Source organism: Paramisgurnus dabryanus, chromosome 2 (assembly GCF_030506205.2).
Source record: "Paramisgurnus dabryanus chromosome 2, PD_genome_1.1, whole genome shotgun sequence".
NCBI classification, from domain to species: domain Eukaryota; kingdom Metazoa; phylum Chordata; class Actinopteri; order Cypriniformes; family Cobitidae; genus Paramisgurnus; species Paramisgurnus dabryanus.
Window position 1 is genome coordinate 24067667 of NC_133338.1, and position 26978 is coordinate 24094644.

General features: G+C 36.2%; 1 protein-coding gene across 2 annotated transcripts; it reads right to left on the reverse strand.

Moving 5' to 3' along the window:
* Positions 1–897: 897 nt before the first annotated feature.
* On the reverse strand, positions 898–26508 carry pik3c3 (phosphatidylinositol 3-kinase, catalytic subunit type 3). Of its 2 annotated transcripts, XM_065248722.2 has the most exons (26): positions 26068–26508; positions 22300–22488; positions 22026–22169; positions 20863–20992; positions 20577–20603; positions 16903–16989; positions 16711–16806; positions 16180–16251; positions 15978–16082; positions 15797–15889; positions 15512–15697; positions 11974–12116; positions 11538–11616; positions 11378–11445; positions 7679–7784; positions 7279–7395; positions 6455–6586; positions 6251–6379; positions 5986–6055; positions 5319–5383; positions 5152–5236; positions 4398–4472; positions 4147–4315; positions 3080–3170; positions 2844–2969; positions 898–1129 (listed from the first exon to the last, which is right to left on the reverse strand). In XM_065248722.2, exons 1-26 carry the CDS (start codon positions 26130–26132, stop codon positions 1115–1117), a joined length of 2664 nt encoding a protein of 887 aa, XP_065104794.1. In that variant the 5' UTR covers positions 26133–26508; the 3' UTR covers positions 898–1114. The 2 variants fall into 2 exon arrangements, with proteins under 2 accessions (XP_065104794.1, XP_065104795.1); XM_065248723.2 differs by lacking the exon at positions 20577–20603 and having other exon boundaries at positions 26068–26507.
* Positions 26509–26978: the final 470 nt, after the last annotated feature.

Consider the following 26978-nt stretch of genomic DNA (forward strand, 5'->3'; position numbering starts at 1 on the left):
AAGATAAAGACTTGTAAATATTTAAAATTTATTTAACTTTGAACAAACTCTTGCCAGTAAATAACATAAACGTAAATCTACGGTAAATTACCGGCAACCCAGCTGCAATAACATTGTAATTTCTACGGATTTTTTTTTACAGTGTAATTTTTTGGTATAAGCAGAATAATTGTTCCGGTACTTTGAATTATTCGAAAATAATGCACACCCACGCCATAACCACCTTGGGTGTGGATTATTTTCTTAAAATTCAACGTCCCACCGTCAATTATTCCTTACTTAACAGTAACAAAGTTTAATTTTATAAATGTATTAGTAAATGCAGAAATCAACATGAACTAGGATTATTAAATGTTGTGGAAGTATTGTTCATTTCTAGTTCATGTTAGCTAATGCATTAACTAATACAACCTTATTGTAAAGTGTTACCAATTATATTTGTTAAAGAATTATAATAACAAATGCTTTTGTAATTATATCAGTGTCTGCTGAAGTCAATGTCAAATAAATTCTGTCTGATTTCATTTGTCCCAAACATAATTAGCAATATAAACTTTGTATAATGACAATCTAGTTTACTGGGGTTGACACATTTCTGTACATACATGTAGGATTCTTATTAAATCGTGAGAGTGATCCTCATAGGAGGCTGTGACTCACTATCTGACTCACTCTGCACATAAAGAACCAAACACAGAACCCTCACCCATTGAAACCTTCAAAACCACCATATTCATTAGAACCACTCATTATCATAAAGGATAAGGTATGCCCCCCATGAGCCTAATTTAGGGATTTTACAGAAGATTTTAGTTAAATAAAATGTTTAAACACCAAACAGAGACCTCCTTTAAGTTGTAAAACAAAATAAAGCTGACCAATAAACAGACAAATGCAAAAGTTTGAATATTTATTTGGCTGTCTTTTGTACATGAAGTTAATTATTACAATTTTAAATATTATATACAAAGATATTCTGAGTTCAGCTCATAGTAAGTACATGATATCGCAAAGCATGGCCTTGGCACCTGTCCATTTCTTTCTCAACATTCACTTGTGTTCGCAGTCCATCTGTCTTTTGCGCATTGTGAGAATCAGCCTCCATGACATCAACTCATCTGCGCCAATACTGTGAACAAAGTATTAGTGACATTATTGCCCAATGCTATGTTTGGCCATTTTGTGTTTATAACAGCCAGTTCTTGTGCCTCTTTGTTTGTTTAACATACATTTAAGTTTAATCTACTATTATTAATGAATTATTAGTTAATATTGAGTAAATTACTCAATTTTATATCTTCTGTAAATTAGTTTGGTAAAGAATAAAGTGTAAATTATAAATATAAACATTTATAGAAAAGTTTGTTGCTTAAGATGACATCCTGTATAGCAAAAAAAAAATTATCTGGACAAAAATATGTTTTAAATATATGCTTAATACATTTTGTAGAAAGTAAAGTTTAATTGAATAAATTTTTGAATTTTCAAAATGTATTTCAAGGGCAACAAATATATAAAAAATATATACTGTGCAAAAGTCTTGTTGTTTTTGCAATGTTATAGTGATCATATATAATTGTTTCTCAGTCTCCAAAAATGATATTAAACCCATGATTTACTCACCCCAAAGCCGTCCGAGATGCATATGTCCATCATTTTTCAGACGATGACATTTTCAGTTATTTTAGAAAATGTTTAAGATCTTTCAGTTAATCAAATGTGAAGTTAAGGGGTCCACGACCTTCAAGTCCAAAAAATGTGCATCCATCCTTCACAAAATAAATCCAAACGGCTCCACGATGATAAACAAAGGCTAATCCGAGGGTAATCCGCACAGTTTCGTTGTAAAAATATCCACATTTATAACTTCATAAACAAAAATAACTCGCATCCGGAAATGCCGCCATCTTAGTCGCATCCGCATTCAAGATCAGAGGAGGCGACTCTGCTGCTGCTCTGTGCCCCCGCCCTCCGAATTTGTTATACGTCACTAAGAAGAGTGCGTACACTACGCTGATAACTCTCTCCTGAATACAGAGGAGTCTAAGATGGCGGCGCTACCGGAAGGTAGTTATTTTCGTTAATAAAGTTTTAAATATGGATATTTCTACAACAACACCATGCAGATTACCCTCAGAAGACCTTTGTTTATCATCCTGGAGCCGTTTAGATTTATTTTGTGAAGGATGGATGCACATTTTTTGGACTTGAAGGTCGTGGACCCCGTAACTTTACATTTAATTAACTGAAAGATCTAAAACATTTTCTAAAATAACTGAAAATGTGTTTGTCTGAAAAACGATGGACATATGCATCTAGGACAGCTTGGGGGTGAGTAAATCATGGGTTTAATATCATTTTTGTCCGAACTATCCCTTAACTATCCCTAAATTAAGAAGTAATTTAGTCCAGAAAATGTTATTTTTTAGTACATATTTCCAGTATTTTCTGTTTGTATCTTAATAAAATAGATTGAAAAATATTGATGGACATTAAAACGTCTAAAACAACAAGTCTGGGGGTGGTGGACAAAAACTTGTGCATAGTAGCCTACTGTGTATTTTACCTGGCCAAAAAATAAAAGTTTGTAAAGTATGTTAAATTTAATAAAGTAAAATATACCTAATTTTAACCTTTTCAAACCTGTTATGTTTACAGGTTTGTAACATACAAAATTTTCTTCCAAATTCCAATGCAAGAAGAATATAAATACTGTAAAATATATTTCAAAAACATACTGGTGAAAAATATTTTTGTATATTTTTAAAATTATTTTTGAAAATATTTTTTACCATATGGGATGTGATACATATATATATATATATACACACACACACACAAACCTGTGCAAATTTGTGTATCTGCTCAACCACTGCAGCAAACAGCGCTCCTACACTCTCATCAATCAGACTCTGCATGTAATGCACCGCCTCCTCATCTGAGAGGTCCAATCGAAATTTGTCCTGAACCTGTGGTGGGCGGACAAAGAATGTACAGGCTAAAACTTACCAGCGTACTAGATATTATTGTTTAGTTTATCTCTGAAATCTCAGCAAAACATTGGGGACCACACACAAACCTTTTTCACAGTTTTGTCAGGCTCCAGTGCAATGTCGGGAATATTAGCATCCACCATCAAAGAGAAGAGATTCAGAATAAGATTGGAGTATCTGCAAGAGAAAACAAACTGCATTTTAATCATCATATGCTTGTTCCTCCAATAGTGTTAGAAATGTTGGGTCACAGATAGTCCTGCAGTCTGACTATGTTGTTGGGGCCTAATGTTCCCACAAAGATAGTAATACCAGTATTTTTGGTCGCCATGAGGAAGCAAGCTTATAAATCATACAGAATGATGTTTGTATCTAAAATAGCATAAAGTTTTTCTGTGAGGGTTATGGGATAGAATATAGTTTGTACAGTCCCATTACGCCTATAGAAAGGCCCTATAAAACATGGAAACCATTGTATATGTGTCTATTATCTGAGAATGTATGTATGCATCCACTGTATGTTATATAGAATAGGAAAATAATAAATGAATTATCTGTATGTATATGTATGCATTTTATCCTATATCCGCGTTTCCCACTCCATGCCAAATTCCCTGATTTTTCCCTGACTAAAAAGCTGCATTTTCATGACTTATGTCTGAGATGCATGAGCCTGATAATGTAGTGATAATTAGTGGAGGCTTGGACCCGGAAATGGTATTCCTTACATCACAATTTAACAAGAGGATAACATAATAATACATGCAAACTAACATTTAAAGCGACAAACAAAATCCCTGATATTCTAAGACTTGGCCAAAAAATACAAAAATTTCCTTGACTTTCAATGTCTGGAATAGACCTTTAAAAATTCCATGATATTCCAAAAGTTCCATGATCCGTGAGAACCCTGCTATATGCATATACTCATTTTTTGTAATATATATTCATTTTATGGAATATACTTATTTTATCATTTTTATTACAGCTGATTTACTCTATGCTTTGTTGGATCTGTATTGTCTTCATGAGTATAAAAAAAGAGAATGCTTTAGCATTTTTTAACATTGTTAAGCATTAACTTTCCACTGCCTTTGCTCTGTGTAATAACACCTGTTGTATCTGTTTCCAGTCTAGTGTGTGTGTAACTGACCTGCGCAAGTGTAAAAATGCGGTATAACACTGTTTCCTGAACTCTTGGTATTGTTCACTCTGCATTCCCCCCATCCCCTCCACCATCTCCTTGCTCAGTTTCATGGGCGGTGGCAGAGGTTTAGGATCACGGCCCAGAATATATCCAAAGTCTATATGAAACAGCTTCCCTACAGGCCAGAGAGACCGGTCAGCGCATTTATAAGCATTTCATTGGATGATTATCATAGAGTTATCTATAACTGAGAGTACCAGTCTTTGTGAGAAGCAGGTTGTCCAGATGTCTGTCTCCCACCCCAAGAATATAGGTGATGACACAATAGCCCGCTGAAAACATGAAGGATACAAAGACACATTTGAAAGATCACGCACACATATACAGTACTGTGCAAAAGTCTGGGGGCACCTTGCTACCATTAGATTTGTTGTTTTTGTAATTGTATAGTGATCATATTTAATTATTTCTCAGTCTCTTTATTAGAATACAACTAGAAAATACAGGAAATGTGTATGGAGTATTAAAAACAGTATAAAAGTATAAGCTTATTAATATTTATGATAAACTCCCCTTCCACTTGAGAAATAGCAGGAAACTGCAGGATCTCTTAAACCTAAATGAAATTAAATCCTAATTTCTAATTCTAATCGAATGATTTCAGGACTTCAGTCTCCTCAAAAAAGCTCAAGATGTGTTTCGTGCCAAGAGAGGTCAAACTAAATACTAAAACATTTAGTTATGAAAATTGTTTTATTTTTAATTTTGTGTACATATTTCCTGTATTTTCTGTTTGTAACATGAAAAAGAATGAAAAATAAATATGAATGAGCATGAAAACTTTGCTAAAACAACCAAGCTGGTGATGGCGGCCTTTTGCACAGTACTGTACCTCATCCGGCAAACATTCAAAAGGTGGTTCATAATATCTTCATCTTTATAACAAGTATATCATGCTTTACTAAATAAATACACAGAAATGAATAATAATGCACATCAAGTGAATCTCACCGCAGCTTTTAACATACGTGTCCATGACTTCAGAGCTGATGCCGTACGGCCCCTTGTCATTTGGAGCATGTTTTCTAAAGAAACTCTTTATGGACACAGTAAACCAAGAAAAGAAACTTTACTAACTTAGAAACCAGCAAGTACGATACTACCAGATTTAATATTACCTGAATATTGCCTTCAGTGGCCAAAACTTCAGCCACAGGCACTGACTGCACAAACTGCATAAAACCTGTAGAGAATAATATATGCAGCATTCAGTGCTTCATGTGTGAAATGAGGGTTGGGTGACAGACAGCAGCTGAACCCTTGCTTTGAGCCGCACACATTAAAGGTCACGTTCTCCCTGATCTTATTTTTTAAACCCTAGTTAGTGTGTAATGTTGCTATAATAGCATAAATAATACCTGTAAAATGATTAAGCTCAAAGTTCACTGCCAGGCTATGTATATTTTCTTTAACAGAATAATTCGCCTTTCAAAGCCTACAGTGAACGGCCGGTTTGGACTACAGGCCTCTACTTCCTGCTTTAATGACGTCAGTACAGTTTTTTGACTAAACTTTGCCCACAGGAATACGTCAGCTGCCAGCTAAGCTAACCGAAAGCTAAGCTGCTATCCAATCACAACACAATCAGAACTCGTTACGCATTTCTAAAGGAGGGACTTCATAGAACAATGAAGACATAAGCCTGTTTTTAGGACATTGAAAGCAGCAAAATACAGTGAAAAATACCATGTTTTTTTTACACGTGAAACATGAACACATCTTATGTAAACACAATCAAAGCTTTAAAAACACAAAAAGAACGAAACCTTTAAGTGAAACACTGACCATGTTTGGTGCTGGTCGCCAGAACTTTGTAGGGTGTTAACTTCAGGTCCAGATTTTCTTTTCTCAGCAACTGTTAAAGATAAATATGTTAAGAACAGGTTTGTACAGGTTTGTCTATACCTCTGTGGGTCACATTTTTAAAATAACAATTTCAAGATATTAATAATTAGTCTTTGCTAGTAGCCTGGTATAAAAACGAAGTAAGTCTACAAGATGGGACCCCATGAGAATGGGTGTTTATGTCCAAGGGTGTGTGTGATGAGACCTTGTCCATGAGTGAAATAATCTGCAAGATGAGTTGGTCTTGTCTGAGGTCATCTCCATGTTTGAAGATGACTGGATACTGCTCCCCATCCTCTGTCTTGAAGATGAGCTTGGCGGGCATCAGAGCACTCTGAGAAAGAGAAACAAGTTTTTGGGGTGAGCGACACACATGGGCCACTCTGTAACAGATGTATACACATTATACCTTGAATAGTGTGGCAGTCTCGGGTATGATGCCTTTGATGCGGATCTGAGGTTCTAGAGGGAGAGGAATGGGCTCGATCTCTGACAGGTTCACCTTCTCATTGTCAGCTAATAAAGACTGTAACCGCTCCGTCTGATGAATAACAGAAAGAAAAGATGCAGAGAGTTTGTTAAAAAGGGACATATCATGAAAATCTGACTTTTTCCATGTTAAAGTGCCATAATTGGGTACCCATTGCTTCTATCAACCTGGAAAATGTGAATAAGAACAACCCTGGAACTTTTTTTTGGTAAACCATTCTCTAAAAGCATGTAAAAAAAATGAAAAGTGGCTCCATTTGTGATGTCATAAGGGGATAATACCGCCCCTTAATCTGCACTACAGTACTGTCATTTAGTGCAGAGATCAGCTCATTTGCATTTGACACACCCAAAACCAGCACATTTTTGCTCACACCTACAAAGTGGCAATTTTAACATGCCATAATAAATTATCTATATGATATTTTGAGCCAGAACTTCACATGCATACTTTAAGCACACTGAAGATTTATTTGACATCTTAAAAAAGTCTTGTAAAATGTGCCCTTTAAATGAGTTTATTTTCATTTCTACACTACACTTAAACATTTATGCTTTTATGAAGTAAGATCAGTTGATGTTTTAATGAATTTACAATGAACTACAGTACATTAGTTAACCTACAGTAATACAGATAGATGCTGTAATTGTTTTAATTAAATTTAATCTTATTATAAAGTTACCACAGTTATTAGTACTCAATTAATACTAATTCATTCTGTATGACATTACTGTGTTTCATACCTTTTTCTTGCGGTTTCCACTCTCTCTCTGAACAGCCTTCATGAGTTGCACGAGTCTGTCTACAAATGTCTGCTGAGCGGCCAGCAGGGAGCGCATCACTCTCACGCTCTTATCACCCTGATAACAGACACAATTATTACTATCCATTTACACATTTGCCAATGTATACTTATTTGCTTATAATAATAATTATTATATCAATTAAATACGTTATTTAATTAACATCAGTGTTTTTAAAGTGAAATTAATAGAAAGGACATTTTCTTGCTCTTTTACCAGTTCATTAAACATCAAATATCTTCTTATTGGCAGAAGCGGTGTCACGCCACACAGCAGTTATACATTCAGCATCAAGAGATAAATGCCTTGCCATGAGAAACTTGTTTGGTGCATAAGATACCTTAAGCAGAGCTTGACTGAACCTCCTCATTACATTGATATACATATCATGGGTCTTTGGGTCTCTATGCTGTGTGTCCTGATCCTCACACTCCACTATTACATACCTGCAGGAAAAGACCATGTCACATAAAGGGCACATACAGCCATGTTAACTCTTTCCAGTCATTGACGAGTTATCTCATCAATGAAGAGAAAACATTTGCATAAAAAAGTGTTCCTGATGAATTTTCACCCAACTTATGAATAAATACAGCGACTCACCAAATTTATGAAAAATAAAAAACTGAAGCCAAAACTCTGTTTATGATTCTGATCTCTAACAAAATTCCTTTACAAAAATTCCATTATTTCAGCTTTTTGTTAAAAAAAATTATTTTAAGAAAAATACCCATATTTAAGAGTTTATAAGCAGAGAAAAAATATAGATAGTATGAATTTTTTTCCCTGTTTTGTTTGTTTGTTTATTGTTTGTTTGAAGGGTCTATTCTTTCATTTGAAATATAAATAAATAAATAAATAAATAAATAAATATATATATATATATATATATATCAGAAGAAAATTTTCCTGGAAGGCATTTTTTTAAACTTTTGTCAAAATCACAGAAATTGCTGGCGGGCAACTTTTAAAAAAATGGCTGGCTGGGAATGAGTTAATTGAGACGGCTGTAATTAAAACCAAATGTTTCAAAATTTTTAAATCCTATATGTGGAGCCGGCATAACTGGAAAGTTACGGTATAATACTTTTTTACAATTGTACACAGTTACAGTTCTGGGGCCTCATTTATCAAGCGTGCGTACGAACAGAAGTGTGCGTAAAGTGTGCGTAGGAACAGTTTTACGCAAAGTGTGGAATTTATCAAATTGTACTTATACGTAGAAATGTGTGTAAATATACGCACACCTCGGAGTATGCGTACGCAGAGCATCTAGTGGTATAATAGCGATACTACACAGGACCGTCCATCCCCAGTGTTAAAAGAATACTTTGTCTATTTATTATCCACCCCCAGGTGTTAAAAATGATTACTGTTAATAAAGTAACTGCAAACAGGGTTCCTACAGGTTTCTTCAAGTTAAATTCAAGTCTTTTTAAGACCTTTTTAAGACCATTTATATAAAAAATTAATACCCATTTCACGTCCCTACCAGCAAAGAAAAACTAAAATACTTAAACTTGTGTTCATTTATTTTTCCAAAATGTGAAATGGGTAAAAAGATTAAGTGTGAACTTTTTTTTTCAGTAGGCCACAAGAAAGTTTGCCAAACAATGTTAAGTTGTTAAGGAATTTCTGAGATTTTCTTTGATTTTTCCCACTTCTCCTTTGCCTGTTGCTGTGTTGTGTTGCAGTCTATGATTGTGGTGATCTTCATTTACTGAAGGTATCACGTGTTCGCAGTATTTTGTACTGTGACCCGGGACTGTGTTGCGTTCTCAATTATTGGATCCGCCACTCTTTATTTATACTACTTTATTAAACAAACAGAGATGCAAACACATGTATGTTCAAAAAAGAGAAAGGTAATCTAAGCCCTCACACCCAGGCAAATATCCAGATACTTAGGCTACATTGCCACAGTGACAGACCCCTGCCATCCCTACCAACCTAGGTATATACTGTAGAGAAAAATGAAATTTGAAAATCAAAAGACGCCGACATTAATTTGGAATATTCAATTTCATTTTTTATGTTAAACCAAAACTCTTATTGAACTATCTAGCACTTCTTCTTGCTTTACTCCTTCTTCCTGGCCACCTCCTGCAACGTAACCAGGGCCTTCCATCTGGCTGCATTCATTTATATTAATTTCACATTATATTTCATAAATCCAACCATAAATGAACAAAGCTGACAATGTTTGTCAAAGCATCACAAAACACTTTACTGTTTTTGCACTGACATATGAAGCAATACTTGTGTAGATGACCCCTTTTATCAAACTCTTTTGAATACAATAATATGTATAGTATATTAATGATAGAAAGTGCAGGTCTAGAGATTATAAATGTAATCGGTGTGTTATGGTTTATGTAGTTTTCTTTCCTTTTTTAGATAGAGCAGAAGCAGTAAAAGTGCCTCTTTTAATTCCTCTCTTGCAGATTAAAAGAGCTTAATCCACTTATTATTTTAGATTCAAAAGTCTACTTGCTGTCCCAGTGACTGGTGACTTTATATTAGAGCTTTGCGTTTTTTTATATCTAGAGTCAGCTTGAGCTTTGCTCGTGCAATGGGCTTAATTAACATTCACATTGCTTTTTTGCTACCATCTTTGTGATCTTTGAGCAAACTTTTTAGAAATAAAAAGATGGTTCATTAATAAGAATATTATTAAACAAAGGGACGGAGAAAGAAAGTGCAGCGCGTGGTCGTGACTTTCAAACCAAGCCAGTTGTTATCGCAATAGAAACGGAGGCACGCAGCTTGAAACTGCACGTGAACATTAGCGCTGACTGACTCTGATCACGGCCGTTTTCCTATCGACTCGGGTTTTACACATAATATTAATCGGACCCGGTCCTCCGTGAAAACCTCTATGCATACAACTCTGCTCAAGTTCAGAAACATGTTACGCTGAACTCGCTTCATGTCGCACCCAATTCATCGAGAAACAGAGAGCATGTGAACGTACAGCAGACTCATCGGGAGAGACACGATGTGCTCGCAACCAAAATGCCATTAATAATAAAAAGGCGCAGGCGCTGAAAAGCGATGTGTTTGCATCCCTGATTTAATCAAAATGTGGTTGACAAAGAAACTTTTAAGGAAAAATACAATATGGAGAAGTTACATACAGCACAATTTTTAAGACCCAGACATCAAAATTTAAGACTTTTTTAAGTCTTTTTAAGGTATTATTTCCAAATTCATAAATTCAATGCTTTTAAGGCTTTTTAAGACCCCGCGGGAACCCTGTGCAAATCAGTATTGAAGTTAATTAATGAAATAAGTGTCTAACCCTATATAAGAAAGCTCCGTCAAATGCTTGACGGCTTATCTTGCATTATTGGAAGACTTGGCAAATCATCCATTCCGCCGGGAGCGCGTTTTCAGAGATCGCGCCGATGATGCTGGTTATATGCGGCTGTCCAAGGAAAGTTCTGTCATTGTCTGTCCTCCTACAGATTTCACGTCGGTGTGCTGTGACGCATTTTTTTTTTTTTTTTTTGGCTGATAATTTAATGTCAAACCACTTTTTTATTTCTAGAAGTGTTCTCATACCTAATACCATAATTAAACTCACTGGTATGTTCCCATGCAGATTTGTTTTCTTTTGTTAGTCATTCCTCCCGTACTAAGTGAACCAAACAGATGTGTTTTTAACCTCATCCACCAGTAACTCAATTTCTGTGTCTGTAAAGTTCCTCTTTTTCGCTCTCTTTGTCATTATTGCGATGAGGGAAAAAGCACAACCACGTGACTTATAACGGGAGGTGTTGTCACCATATATGGTTCATTGGAGGCGTTTCGGAATGCAAATGACCATGAACGTGCACGAGCATGATGCTTAAGAACAAGTGGGATTTATCATCAATGATTACTTACTGATGTGCGTACGAACCCGGTGCGCACGTTTGATAAATCCCGATTTTTTTGTACTTAGACACATTCTAAATTTCATTCGTAGGTACAAATATAGAACATTTTCTACACACTGTTGATAAATGAGGCCCCTGGTGTTCACACCATTACTCACCAGTATAAATAGTTTGCCAGTGTAGAGTTTTTGCAGGCACGTGATATAAGGAAGGTGCACAGATCTTGCTATGAAACAGATAATAGACAAGATTTACATCTACACAGCACAGGCCATCCACAAATATGCTTTTATTTATCTATTAACTGTCTTTACTCACCTCTAGATTGTCACCATCTGCTCCATCTTTGCCTTTCTGTGAGGTGGGCGTCACTGTGATTGTGGACACCATCTGGGAACTACATAAACACACATATTTCATTGACTACATACAGTATATAAATATAAAAATACAGTCGTATGCAAAAGTTTGGACCCTCCTGACAATTTTCATGATTTTCATTTATAAATATTTGTGTGTTTGAATCAGCAATTTCATTTTGATCTATTAAATAACTGAACGGGACAGGAATATTTCAATAGTGAAATTAGGTATATTGAATTAACAGAGAATGTGCAATATGCATCAAAACAAAATTAGACAGGTGCATAAGATATATAAGATCTCTGTATATTCTACATGCAATTTTGATGTACTTATTTATGAATAGGAGAAAATCAGTGCATTTTTGAACATGTTTGATGTTGTAGCTGACCTCTCCAGATCTCCTAGTGTTGAACTCTCTCCCAGACCCCCCTGACTGTCTCTCTTACTGGCAGGCTCCAAACCACCCTGGATATCATTGAAGTTCTCATACTTTAATGCCTGCACCAGCTGGAGTAAGTACATTAAAAGATCCTACAGGAAGAAAAGTAGAGAGACAGAGAGAGGTATGGAAGTTCTGTCATTTTTCCGTCATTTATTGTATATACATATTGGCATGGGCGTCAGAACCATTATATGTGGCTGGGACAAGACCCACACAATTTTTCATCAAATTTAACGCATATGTCTGTTCACTTGTCAGCGCGCCATCAGTCAAATCCATTCCACTAGAGGAATGCCCTAATAAATTAAACTCCATTACGCATTTTAGCTGCAGCCTTAACTTCCACACTACTGCTTCCTCAGATCCATTCCACTTGGGTCATTTAGAGTCCATATAAATTAAAGGCGGGGTGCATGATTTTTGAAAAACACTTTGTAAAAGGGAATCAGGCTAAGTACCAAAACACACTTGTAGCCAATCAGCAGTAAGGGGCGTGTCTACTAACCAACATTGTTGCCTGGGCTGCGTATGTGTGGGGCGGGTCTATCAAAAGAAGGTCCAGATTCTATTGGGGTAGGAGCGTGTTTGTTTAGGTCAGGGGTGTCAAACTCATTTTAGGCTGAGGGCCAGATGGTAAATAACGACATGATGTGAGGGCCGGATAATTTTTTTAAACCTTAAGGGGATCGCACACCGGCCGCGCAGCTCAGCGCATTGTTTTCTATGAGTATACGCACACCAGCGCCGCCAGGTGGCGCCTGTCCACACGATCCCCTTTAGTGTGCTGATAATTGTGTTAATATTAACTAAACAAACCAATTAATTAGTTTGTTCAGCAAGAAAACTAGAGAAACACACAGCTCTGTGAAAACTACATTTCATAAGTCACTCATACTGTACATATTATACACACAAATTTACATCTGTACAAAATCCACTTGCCTTAGGTTGAAAAGCTTTAATTTAACTTCTTTTACATTATTCCTTAATTCCAAAAATATTTATAAACGATTCACTTTTCTTTGGAATATATTTGTAATGAGAACAGTCATTTAGAAAATGCTAGATGGGGCAGTGGCCCAAACCAAAAAGGGCACTAAGGGGGGTGGTACTATCATTATGGTTTTAATAAAGTATTATAAATATGATGTGTTATATTACTAGCATGTGATTATAATGGGAAATATAATAACAAGAATTAAAGTGTGACAATCTGCTAAATATTCAATATGTTGATGGAGCTTTGAATCCATGTTTACAATGTTGAACTGCCTTTAGCAGCCTCCCTTTCCGTTCTCTGTCATTATTTTGTGAAGGCATTGGTGTTTTTTGTAAAGTGTGCCAACAACAGCAAATTTAGTGTGTATATTAACTCAGATCTGATCAGGAACATTAAATCGACTAGACAAGCATTGTAACATTAATACTAAGAATGTGGATATTTTGTTGTTGTTTGCTTGCTAAGTTGTTAGCACTTTTAGAACACCGACAGCAAATCATTACCGGAAGAAATACATAAACAAACTTACAAATTACTAATTCTGTTGTTTAACAACTGATATAATGTAATGAATCTACCTGTTAATGCAACGAACTTCGGAAACTGTCGTCTTCGCTCTCCAGGCAGAGAGTGGACACAGAGATGCTGCGAAGCGGTTGGGAAAACACGAAGTGGATTACCGGAATCAGTGGATCTTTAGCGGAGCGGTAACAATAAAACAGCAAGATTTTTGGGCACCGTGTTTACTCTATGTTCCGCGTTTTGCTGCTTTCCGCAAGTCTCTCATATTAAAAACGAACTAGACGCCCGCCTGAAAGGGTTTTTAAAATATGTATTTCATATCGTCGCTGTCCGATGAAAATCACGTATGTTCATTTTGCCGATTTTGAGATTTTTCGACAGATTGAATGTCCAGGTTCATTTCCGTATACAGTATGAGTCACATACCTAAATGGCCAATGAAAACTTGTGAAATCATGTCATCTGAATTTCACGTATACCCATTTGGTGTCAAAGCTGTCAATCACGCCGCATATCTTCCGCCTGTGAAGCATCTCGCCGGTCTCGTAAAGTTTCATCGAAGCTCAGCACTGGATATAGCCGAATAAACATGACAATTACTTTCCTTCATCGAGGTAAACGTTTTCCCCGGACGCCAGACGAACATCTAGGAGTGATTTAATTACGGTAGGACTGTGCAAACAAAGTATCTGTCTAGCATTGGTGTTATTTACGCTGGGGATGTCCCCACCACTTTTTGAAAGCATTTGGTTAAAATGTTCTGAAAAATCAAGCGATGCTTAAGACTTTTGTGGTCTAGTGTCACATATGTTGCGTTGTATGCTTATGGTGTGTTTTCTTGTACATATGTAATGAAATTCATTGTAATCATTGACTAAAAGCGCTGCTGTTTTCTACGGTATGGTGCTTTGGCACTGTTCGGTTGAGCTGGTGTTGCAGGGACTGTTACATGTGTGCAGTCGACATTGTTGAGGGTTTTATGCTGAGTATTTTCTTGTTGTTGACTAGCCTACGCTATGCCCATTTTTGATGCGCCGTTATTCAATATTTTTCCTGTCCTGCAGTAATGTTTTTATCTGATCTTTTGTCCCCACCACTTTTCAACACAAACTGACGCCCCTGCTGTGTAGCATTACCATGTCGGTGTATTGATTCATTGTCCCTTCATAGTTTGCAAGAGACATTTAATAAATGTATAATTAATATTAAATAAAGTAAGCGTATTTAACTAAGACGTAGGCTATTTAATGAACTGAGCGTATTCATCTGTCAATACGAAACGCGACTTGGCCATTCTAATTAATGATCGGAAGAACGCGTATCGATCACAGTTACTGTAAAATATGCACGCATGTCCATTTAAACTCAATTTTGGTCAAATGTGGATTATATCATTACACTGGCAAGAATATGGTTACATGTAAATATGCCGTACCAAGTATGACAACGCTTCATTCAACTGCTTTTGATATACGGTGTTTTTTTCACTTTCTGAAAAGTAACCGTTTTGGACATACGTGAGTTTCATCGGGCAGCGACGATATATTTAATAAAACTCTATAAATCATCATGCGGGCCAGATTGGAAGCCTTTGTGGGCCGTATGTTTGACACCCCTGGTTTAGGTGATTTCAAATATCAAAATTGGCTTTCAGAGACCCCGCCTTTAAACTCAATTTGTGTTTTTACTACATTTGCCTGCTGCACAACACCACAACACAACAAGATAAACAAAGCTTTTAGGCTTTTAGCAACTGTTTAATTAAAAGGCACCAAAATACAAAAAAATGGCATCTTCTTCAGTTAATATTTTGGACCCACCCACATTTTTTTGTGTCAGACACCCATGCATATTAGTAATGGTGTAATTATCCATTAACCTAACACTGCTAATAGAAAAAACAAAAGCATGTGAGGCACAATGTGATTAACACAAATATATACACAAACACACAAAATGTACCTCATCGTCAGCCTGCTGCAACCTTGCGACAGCGTATCGTCTGACGGTGGGATTACTAAACTGAGAGGACAACAGCTCCAGGGAATCCTCCACATCCATCGGCCTCCACTTTCCCAGCAGCTCCAGAGCCTGTTTGGCCTCTTGTGGCAGATCCCAGTTCACACACTTCAGGAACTTTGTCAGGGCCTGAAAGCAGATTCACAATGAGATTCAAAGTTTAAACATAAAATAAGACTAAATCTGGATTTGCAGAGACACCAAGCTGCTACCCGTGTGTTCACCCACCTTCTCCTGTGTGGTAAGGTAATATCTAAACTTCCAAACAAGGTCCTGTTCCTCTGAGCTGAGCTGTTTTGTTGGTGGATAGCTCACTATGATCTACGACAGATAAACGCACATTTATTTACATACAGTACATAAACACACATCTTTTGACAGGTACTCTGAAGTACTCTTTATCACTAACATTGAGTTGATCTCTCGTGGCTGCGTTAGGTTTGAGATCGTGGTCAGATGGCCCACTCCGTAAACTACGAGCCAGTTTATGGTGTTTACTCTCGACGAGGTTCTCCTGCAACAGAGCATAAATGTCATCATATTACATGACAAATAAAAAGATCATCAGCTCACACCCTTAACACACGTAATTTGTGTTCATCTGCGCTCACCATGCACATCTGAGGGTCAGGAACTTTCACAATATCTGAACTGGTTGGCAAAGGCGAGGAATCATCTGCATCCTAAAGAGAAAGATGAGAATAAAGATGGACTGAACATAAAGCCACTATACAAGGGGTGTCCAATCCTGCTCCTGGAGGGACCGGTGTCTCTGCAGAGTTTTGCTCCAACCATAATAACACACACCCGATAGAGCTAATCAAGGTCGAAAATTAACCATGTTGATTTACTACAGTTTTACTACAGTTAAAACAAACAAACATGGTTACTTAGTATAACATGGTTCTGCTAATAGTAATCAATACACCAAAAAAACATGGTTACTACACTTTTTTACACTAATTTTCGTAAAGGTTTAGAAAACTTTCAGGCAGGTTTTGTCTACGTATTGACATTATTTTCTACTCTTGCGAGGGATAGGTCACGTTAATAAAAATAAACGTCTTTCAGGAGTGAAGCATGTCAAAGAAGACCAAGCAGATCCTATCCAAGTATTATCCAAGATTCACCAACGCATTTACCTTTTCATAATAGACAATGCTGTATTCTCGTTCTCCACTTTTGACCCGGGGGAATTCCACCATGAGGTACATAAAATTAGAGCTGCGTTTTTCACTCTGTAGAGAAAACACACACACTTTATACATCAACTTAATTTGACATGATTGTGGTTTTTAGTTTTGGACTCTACATAGAAAACCAAATCCACTCACCTCATTGATCATCTCAATCTCTCTGAACGTCAAGCGATCCAGCCAGTCCACTTTAACCATGTGACCCTGACGATGAGCTTTCGTTAGCTGAGAGAGAAGCAAACAAAGCGGAGAAACACTTTAAGCAACCCTATGAACGTCTGCGTGCAAACCTTAAGCCAATCATGTGACAGCCACCAAAGTCTTGCACAAAAAAAACCTCATTAGCCAAGTCAGTCAGCAGATGCCAATGTAAAGTAGTAGCACACAAGATGACTCAACCTTCTCTAAACAACCAGTTAGATATAGTTAGTAGTACAATAACACATTTCAACTAAAGGGCACCAGAAGTCATAAGCTAAACTTATATTTATAGGCTACATACAGTATAATACCTATAAGAAATCTACATTATTTTTAGGGAACATTGCAGGTTAAAGGAACACTTCACTTTTTTTTTTTAAAGGACAAGTTCGGTATTTTAGACTTAAAGCCCTGTTTTCAGATTGTTTATGGTGAAATAGACCGGTTTTGACTGAAATTTCGACATTTGCGGCTGCCCTGAGAATTTTCGCGTGTTTGTGTTTCACCTCAGACCTCTACAATGGGTTTAATGGTGCACTGGAACAATCCTTCCTAAAATGCATTAAACTTTCGTTTACAAAGACGTGAAACTCACCGAGTGGTCGGGGTGTTCACTGATATGCTCACACAAAAATCGCTGCAAAAGATGCTTTCCAACAGCTGTTTTAGCATTCGTTGTTAACTTGTGGACCTATTTTTCCAAACGCCTCACACCCGTACATTCTTCCGCTTAGAGCTTGAATAATAGACACTCCAGCCCAGGTGGTGGCGCTAATCCGTCATTGCCAATTGCAAGAATAGAAACAAAGTTCCCGGCGCGGAGTAATACCGTACCTCACAGGACATCTAATACTAGTCAATGGAGTTGGTAAAAACTACGATAAAACCTGTTGGAATGCGTCTTTTGGAGCGATTTTTGTGTGAGGATACCAGTGAACACCCCTGACCACTCGGTGAGTTTCACGTCTTTGTAAACGAAAGTTTAATGCATTTTAGGAAGGATTGTTCCAGTGCACCATTAAACCCATTGTAGAGGTGGGAGGTGAAACACAAACACGCAAAAATTCTCAGGGCAGCCGCAAATGTCGAAATTTCAGTCAAAACCGTTCTATTTCACCATAAACAATCTGAAAACAGGGCTTTAAGTCTAAAATACCGAACTTGTCCTTTAAATATCCTCATTTTTCAGCTCCCCATTTGACTTGTACTGTTTTGGAATCCATTCAGCTGATCTTAGGCCATGTTTACATTAGAGCATTTGCGTTTTAAAACGGCATTTTAAAATGAAAACGATCCTCGTTTATACTGGCATTTTAAAAATAATCTTCATCCACACTATACACCACCATAAACGCATGAAACATGACCAATCATGTAACTGGGCATGCGCATAAAAGTGTAAAATAACTTATTACTCTAATAATAGCTTACCTGCACGTTTACGCAGCCTAGGGGTGTGCGATATTGACAAAAATTCATAGCTAGATCCTTTGCCGGCCACTACAACAGACACTATTTTTTAACCTATAAAAATGTGTTTGGGAAAGTCTTATACTGTTCTATCTACCCCCTACAACATATTAATATGATTAATAGGTTAATTTTTATTTTATAACTAAACAGAAAGGTCTTTATGATTTAAAAAGAAAGCATTCAAGTGAACAGTACTAAACAGTAGCGAACTTGAAGCAAAAAATAAATTTTAGCAAATGCAAACTTCAATCAAACATAGTAAGAGGTGAAGTATTAATTTAGCCAACCAGAAATGCTTATTGCATTAATTTTTGAAAGTGTGCAAGGTCCGTGCACGTCCTCCGCTAGCAACACACAAATAGCTAAAAGCGCAACGCCTAAAAGAGCATTATATATTAATGACGATGAGTTTATTGTTTTTATTAATTTATATTCACAAAACTTATCAACAAAACATCGATTCAAATTAAGAGACAAATTATCTGAAACGAAATTCATTTTAAAGTAGCAAACAAAACTTACATTAAACTGGAAAATAATTTCTGACCCATTACAATTCTCCCTTCATATTAGCCTTTACAACACCTATATGGCATTTAAAATTACAGTCGATCTTTCGTAAGCTAACTAAATTTAAACAAAACATAAACACTTATACTGTTCTAGCTCCCCCTACAACATATTAATATGATTAATAGGTTAATTTTGATTTAATAACTAAACAGAAAGGTCTTTATGATTTAAAAAGAAAGCATTCAAGTGAACAGTACTGAACAGTAGTGAACTTGAAGCAAAAATAAATCAGCAAATTCAAACTTCAATCAAACATAGTAAGAGGTGAAGTATTGCTTTAGCCTTTACCAGAAATGCTTATTGCATTAATTTTTAAAAGTGTGCGAGGTCCGTGCACGTCCTCCGCTGGCAACACACAAATAGCTAAAAGCCAAGCGCCTAAACGAGCATTATATTAATGACGTTAAGTTTATTGTTTTTATTAATTTATATTCACAAAACTTATCAACAAAACATCGATTAAAATTAAGAGACAAATTATCTGAAACGAAATTCATTTTAAAGTAGCAAACAAAACTTACATTAAACTGGAAAATAATGTCTGACCCATTACAATTCTCCCTTCATATTGGCCTTTGCAAAGCCTATATGGCATTTAAAATTACAGTCTATCTTTCATAAGCTAACTACATTTAAACAAAACATAAACACATTAAACCCAACAATACTCAAACATTCATATAAAACAGACATTATCTATAAGGATACATGTTAAAACTATCCGATATAGTGTTAGCTGGTTGGTAGATGTTTACTATTTTTGGCAAAACCTCCGTAACAAACCAACATTTACATGAATAAAATAATTTTTACTTTGAAAATGATGAGCTGTCACGTTAACATCAGCTGTTCGTTTACATAAGACTCCGTCTACGTTCATTTACACTCAGAGCAACGTCTGAGTTCTCAAACTAAAACGGGGTCTTCAGCGTTTGCGAACGAATCCGTTTATGAGGGTCGAAAACGGTGATGTAGTGTAGATGAAAGGCGTAAACGTAGCAAAAGTAACGCGTTTTAAAGGATAAACGCATTAATGTAAACATAGCCTTAGGGTCTGGCGGTACCACTTTTACCATAGCTTAGCGTAATCCATTGAATCTGATTAGACCATTAGCATCGTGCTCAAAAATGACCAGAGGGTTTCAATATTTTTCCTATTTAAGACTCTTCTGTAGTTACATCGTGTACGAAGATCGACGGAAAATTAAAAGTTGCGATTGAAGTTGTGTCCCTTTAAGCTTTAATGATTACATGCTGTCAATACAAAATATTTTTTTTTAAGTCTTAATAAATGCAAATAAATAACAAATAAAATATGTTTTTTTAAGGGGTGAATATGTTTGTAAGTCTAGCATTGTCCAAAATGTTAGTGTTAGTGTCCAAAACAGAAAAAGAAATATATATTCAACATATTTGTGAAAATGTGGGTCAGATAAAACAATATCCAAATAGGTTACCTGTCTTGCCCACATATACACCAAACAAACACACAAGTACACAATCGTACACATTTACACACACACACACACAATCAGCATTCCTGTCCTGTTTTTTCTTATACTCACGTCACTAAGTATCTCCAGGTCTGGGCCCTGGAACAGAGGGCAGTTAAAACATGTCCTTTTACAACACGCACACACCCATTCAACAACAAACATTCCCAATTCTCAATCTTTCCACAAACTGAGCAACCTATAAACACAAGCAGCATATCCATCGATTCATCCGTCTATTCGTCCACCCATCCCTCTTTTCATTTAACAAGTCCCTTGTTTACAATATCCATCCACAGGCATATTTCTCCTATTGCCGTCTCGAGTTGGCTTTTCTGCTCCCTATCACTCAACTGACCTTAGCCAGACGGCCCATCTGGTCTTCTGCCACAGTGCTGCTGGTCCTTCCTGGTGTATTAGTGGGTTCACTACCGTTCCCCTCGACGCCTGGCCACACCTTCAGATCATGCATGCCTTGCCGGAACATTCTGGAAGTGCAAGAAAGATGGAAATTTAAAGGAAAACACCACTGTTTTTCAATATTTTACTATGTTCTTACCTCATCTTAGATTAATTAATACAAAACTATCTTTTTTTAATGCATACACTTAATCTTTGTACAGCACGTCATGACTGTGTTAGCATTTAGCCTAGCCCCATTCATTCCTTAGGATCCAAACAGGGATGAATAATGTTACTGCGCGCCGAGGCCGAAATGCTGCAAACTAAGTGCTCTTCCGCTATATAATATAGTTCTTATTTTTTATCCCCTTAAAAAATCGCCCTATCACACTGAAGGGGCTTATTTACCCGATAACTACCGGCTGCCTCTACATTATCCCGCTTATTACACGGCTACTTGCCACATAAAAAAAAAACTGGACATGAATATGAATTTGGAACATTTTATTGGCATATTTGTTTTAAATTAACATTTTTATCCTTCCGCGAAACTTTGCACAGATGCATAAAATGATCGTAATACCTTATTAAGATCCTCTGCTTCATACTTGTCTGTCTCCATTTTTTTCTCTTTTAGCCAGTCTTTGAGAAGTTTTAATGCCCATTCTGTATTTTTGTGCGTGTTGGCTTCGTAGCTGTCATGCTCTATTTTGTCAAGTTCAGTCTCAGTAAGCTCTCTGTGTCTTGTCGTTGTTCGTTGGTTCTCCAGTGTTTGTCACAAGATGGCGCCAAACAGTAATCTTTATTGGCGCGGAGCAATTTTAATCGTACAAGTAGTACCGGCTATGCGTTATTACTTTGGAGCGGTTATTATTTGAAAAGAACGAACCTGCAAATGTCTCAACTGACCAATCAGAATCAAGCATTCCAGAGAGCCGTGTAATAATTACATATAAATTTCATTTTGAATGCTATTTTATCTTAAGGGATAAAAAATATTTTCAAAAATGAAAATGTGCATAATTTATAGGTTGTGAAGTTAAACGATATTAAAACGTCAATACATCTAAACAACTTAAGTTAAAAGTTCACAGGCTTTTGTAAACATTAGACCTTTACCCATATTTCCCAAACAGGGTGACTGTAGTTCCCCCAACAGGTGTGGCACGGCCGGGTCCATACACATCCCACACAGTTAAAGCCACTTGGGCACTCTGAGGCAGGTCAGGATACTTCACTGGCAACCTAAGCCACTCATTCCAACTGTGAGGAGGAAAAGCCAAGAATACCAACATGACTCACCAAAGGTATTAATATAAAATGATGTTTTTCACTTGACAATCATAAGATTTACTTGGCACTAACACACAGGAGTCACTGCTACAGTACTCACTTCCATCGAGTGCTGAAGGCCTTGTAAGAGGTTCGTACTGGTAGGGCGAGAGGTTTGCCCTCAGCAAACACCTGACAGGTGACATAGAGGTCAGAGCAGCTCTCCTGATAGAGTCCTGAGAAGCGCAGCATGGGATCCTCCAGCAGAGATTTATAACTCTTCTGTTCTCTCTTGCCCTCTAAACTTCCTCTGCAAAAGCAAGAATTGAATGAAACAATACTTCTGCTTGGTTTTTGTAGAGTGATATACAAACTTTCAGAAACACATTTCTAATAATGTAATGAATACTGTATGACAGCTTTATCAAGTGTTGACTTGAGTGCAAAATTCTGTCAATATCCTTTAACATGGTAAAAAAAACTCTTGCATCTTGATGTATGCACGCCACCGTTAATACAATTCTTCTTCTGTGCACTTAAAGGGATAGTTTACGGAAACATGAAGATTTATTTATTTACTTATTCTTAGGCCATCCGATATGGTGGGGGAATTTTTTCCAGTATAACAATAAAGAAGATATTATGCAGAAACTGCAACGCTTTGTGATTTATATAATCCAAGTCAACGCTTTCTGCCACTTTGAGAGTTTTAAAAGCAAAAAAATTAGCCACTGTGGACAAATCCCTGTGGGGTTAAATGGGTTCTGCCAACAAAGCTATATTTGTGAGGCCCGGATTAAGTGAATCTGAAGCAAAAGTATTAGATGAATGTACATTATGTGCCGAGAGCATTTGTCTTAGGGTTGCATAATGATTAATAAAGGTTTTTGTTTACATCATAAATTTGTGTTAACTTTGAATAATAATTATGTATATATTAGGGCTGTGCAAAAAATCGACTGCGATTATCATGCGGGTGTCATCAGTAAAGCCGGTTCCGTGATTAGAAGTAAATCGCCATCAGCTGCTTTCAGATGGAGCGGCATTTATAACACAGACCCGTAGTTCACCGAGAAGCTAGGCAAAATCGCATAGATAATCGGAATCGATTTTCCTTGATTATGAACCCGATTTTGCCTAGCTTCTCGGTGAACTACGGGTCTGTGTAATAAATGCCGCTCCATCTGAAAGCAGCTGATGGCGATTTAATACTAATCACCAAACCGGCTTTACTGATGACACGCGCGTGATAATCGCAGTCGATTTTTTGCACAGCCCTAGTATATATACATATGCACACATGCATGTATAATTTTAAGAAAAAAAAAATATATATTTAAATATTAAGTTTTTATTTTTATATATAATATACATAAAATACAAATGTATATACACATGTAAACATTTATTAAATATAAACATGCTGTGTGTGTGTGTATTTACTTATATAAAGTTATTATACACAGTACACACAAATATATGATGTAAACAAAAACCTTTATTCTGCAATAGATTAATCGTAATGAATCATTATTCATCCCTAAATAGGTTAATATCATTATCTAATTTTTGTTGACATAGGTGGCTTTTTTAGCGTCTTTTGCATCTGAGCTCTTCATATATATACAATGTAACTAACTACTGTGTATTTAAATGTGGTTGAAGGGATAATTCACCTAAAAATTAAAAATTTTTCTTCATTTGCTCACCCTTAAAGGAAAACACCACCAATTTTCAATATTTTAGTATGTTCTTACCTCAACTTAGACAAATTAATACATAGCTATCTTTTTTAATGTGTGCACTTAATCTTTGTACAGCACGTTGTGAATGTGTTAGCATTTAGTCTAGCCCCATTCATTCCTTAGGATCCAAACAGGGATTAATTAAGAAGCCACCAAACACTTCCATGTTTTCCCTATTTAAAGACTGTTACATGAGTAGTTACACAAGTAAGTATGGTGGCACAAAATAAAACGTGGTGTTTTTTTTAAGCGGATAAAAAATGAAAACTATATTTCCACCATACTTACTCGTATAACTACTCACGTAACAGTCTTTAAATAGGGAAAACATGGAAGTGTTTGGTGGCTTCTGAATTCATCCCTGTTTGGATCCTAAGGAATTAATGGGGCAAGGCTAAATGCAACACATTCATGACGCGCTGTACAAAGATTAAGTGCACACATTGAAAAAAGATAGGTATGTATTAATTTGTCTAAGTTGAGGTAAGAACATAGTAAAATATTGAAAAACTGTGGTGTTTTCCTTTAAGTTGCTCCAAACCTGAAGAATTTTTTTCTCCAGAACACAAATTTTGAGGAAAGTTTGTAAGCAAACAGTTTTGGAGCACCACTAACGTCCTTCTTTTTTAACCTACTATGGAAGTCAGTGGGGCTCAAAAACTGCTTGATTGCAAACAATCCTCAAAATATCTTAATTTGTGTTCATCAGAACACGAAGACATTTGTATGATTGAAACAACTTGAGGGTGAGTTAATGACATTTTTTATTTGTTTAGGTAAACTATCACTTTTAGTTGTAAGTCTGTTTAAAGTTAGTCATTATATCTTGCATGTATATGCTACTCTCATGACCCAAACCCTAAACCTAACTAAAAGTACACATATAGTATGTACAAAAATAAGCAATAACATGCTCTGTCTTATAAAAGTACACAAGAGTTACTAACATAAATTCAGACCCACTACTCTAAACTTTCTAACGTTTTAATCGTTTGTAACTGGCTACAACCTGTTTGAAAACAACTTTTCGTTATGCGGTTTGGCTTTTACGGTTTCCTTTCTATCATGATGCGTTGCACAAGATCGCTTACTGGCACCATGGGATTACTCTCTCCTTATAACGTAATGCAACATACGCAATGAAATTAAACCGACAACAGCCCTCGACAAACCGCTCAGAGGAATCATTTATGACCTTTATTTATGATGCACACAGTCAACATTGACTCGTTAAGATGAAGGGCAACAGGAAAATGAATGATGTCAATAGGAAGATGACAACCCTAAAACTCAAAGCTCTCATCGGACTCCTCTTTTGACTCATGGTGCTCGCTTTGGTAAACATCGCAAAACAAATTTTCTGTAGAGAAGGTATCTTCATATTTAAAATAAAATTTCACCACATTTGAATTCTACATTTAGAGATGTGCAATTTGTGGTAACGACTGCTGCTTTATTACTATCAAGATGAGGTTTTTGGGGCCAGGGACCTCTTACAGGGGAGGAACCTTTCCAAGGACCCCTTTATAATTACAGCAGATTATTAAGTGCATGCTTTTCACAATTTATTCAAACTACTTTTACACTCTTACAATAAAAGTGCTTCAATGCCATTGATTTACCTTTTATTATGTTGCTGCACGGTTCAATAAAGAACCTTTAATCCAACACTCTTTGAAACTACTGTACTGAAGGAGTGCATATTAGTCCCTCACATAATGGTACCAAATGTATACATACATTTTTATTAGACAACGTCCCAGTAACAGCTTCTGAAACTTTTTTAAGTTATAATATGATATAAGTATAGATATGATTAATTGATTGTATATGCAAATAATTTTCCCTAATATAAGATTTTTAATTATGTAGTGCATTTGCACATCTGCAGCGCGTCATTAACAGGTGATAAACAACGCGCGCCGAGCACATGATTTTTAAATGAAGCGCGATTGCGCAATATATACATATATTAGAATACAATAAGAAAAATATTATGATGAAAAACTGCATGTCTATGTAAGATGCAATGTGTCCAGTTAAACACTTAAAGCATCTCGGCTGTTACTCGGTCTGTTTTGACATTCTGCTGGTTTGACAGCTACAATAAAAACAATGACTAAGATCCACACAAACATACTCACATTTTCAGTTGGACATTTATGTCAAGATCGCAACTATAAACATAGTTAAATTTATCTGTCTCCATCTTCAAAACTCAACGAAGTGTTCAGAAAACAAAACTCCAGTGAATTAAATAAAACGCATTAGAAAGACAAATGCCGTTTTGTCAGGCGCTAGGAGGAGAGAACTTCAGGCCTTGTACTGGACCTGTTAAAGAGTTTGATTTTGCTGTAGTGTTCAAACTCCTGATTTAACGTCACCTGATTATTGACAGCCAATGTGGCTACAAGAAAACACTAGCAGTCTTAATTTAAGACAATAATAAACTTGTAATGTACGCCTGCCAGGGCATCATCGCGTCCGCTTTAAAACGGGAAAACATCACGTTCAGGCAGAAATAATCGATGCCAAATTTGTCGATCACCGCAGCAGCTTGTAACGACTGAACAGATCAGTAATGGCTTCTTTGGTCTGGTGAATCTCAGCGACTTCCTGTTTGTCTAAAAAAACGGATAGTGAAAGAGGACAAACTTCATGAAGAGTTTAAAAGTCCTCTTGAATTAGATTTTAATTCTACAAGTGTATAAGTTGTTATAAATTATGAGACGTGATAAATTATTTGCATTGTCAATTTGCATAGTTTCAGTATATTTGGGCACGCCAATTTAGATGATTTGCTTCATTTTTTAAATAATTAAATTATTTTAAATTAATTTAGAGTTAATATATAATTATAGTTAAAATATTTGTATAGTTATTAAAGAGACTGTATTCACCATGTCACTATCAGAACTATGATTAGTTTGTAGGAGTTGTTATGAGTGACAAATAATTATAATCTAAAAATATCTTTTGGAAAACTACTTCATGAAATATATCATAATATTTGCGCAATGGTAAACTGCACTCATTGTTTGCATTCATTGTCAGC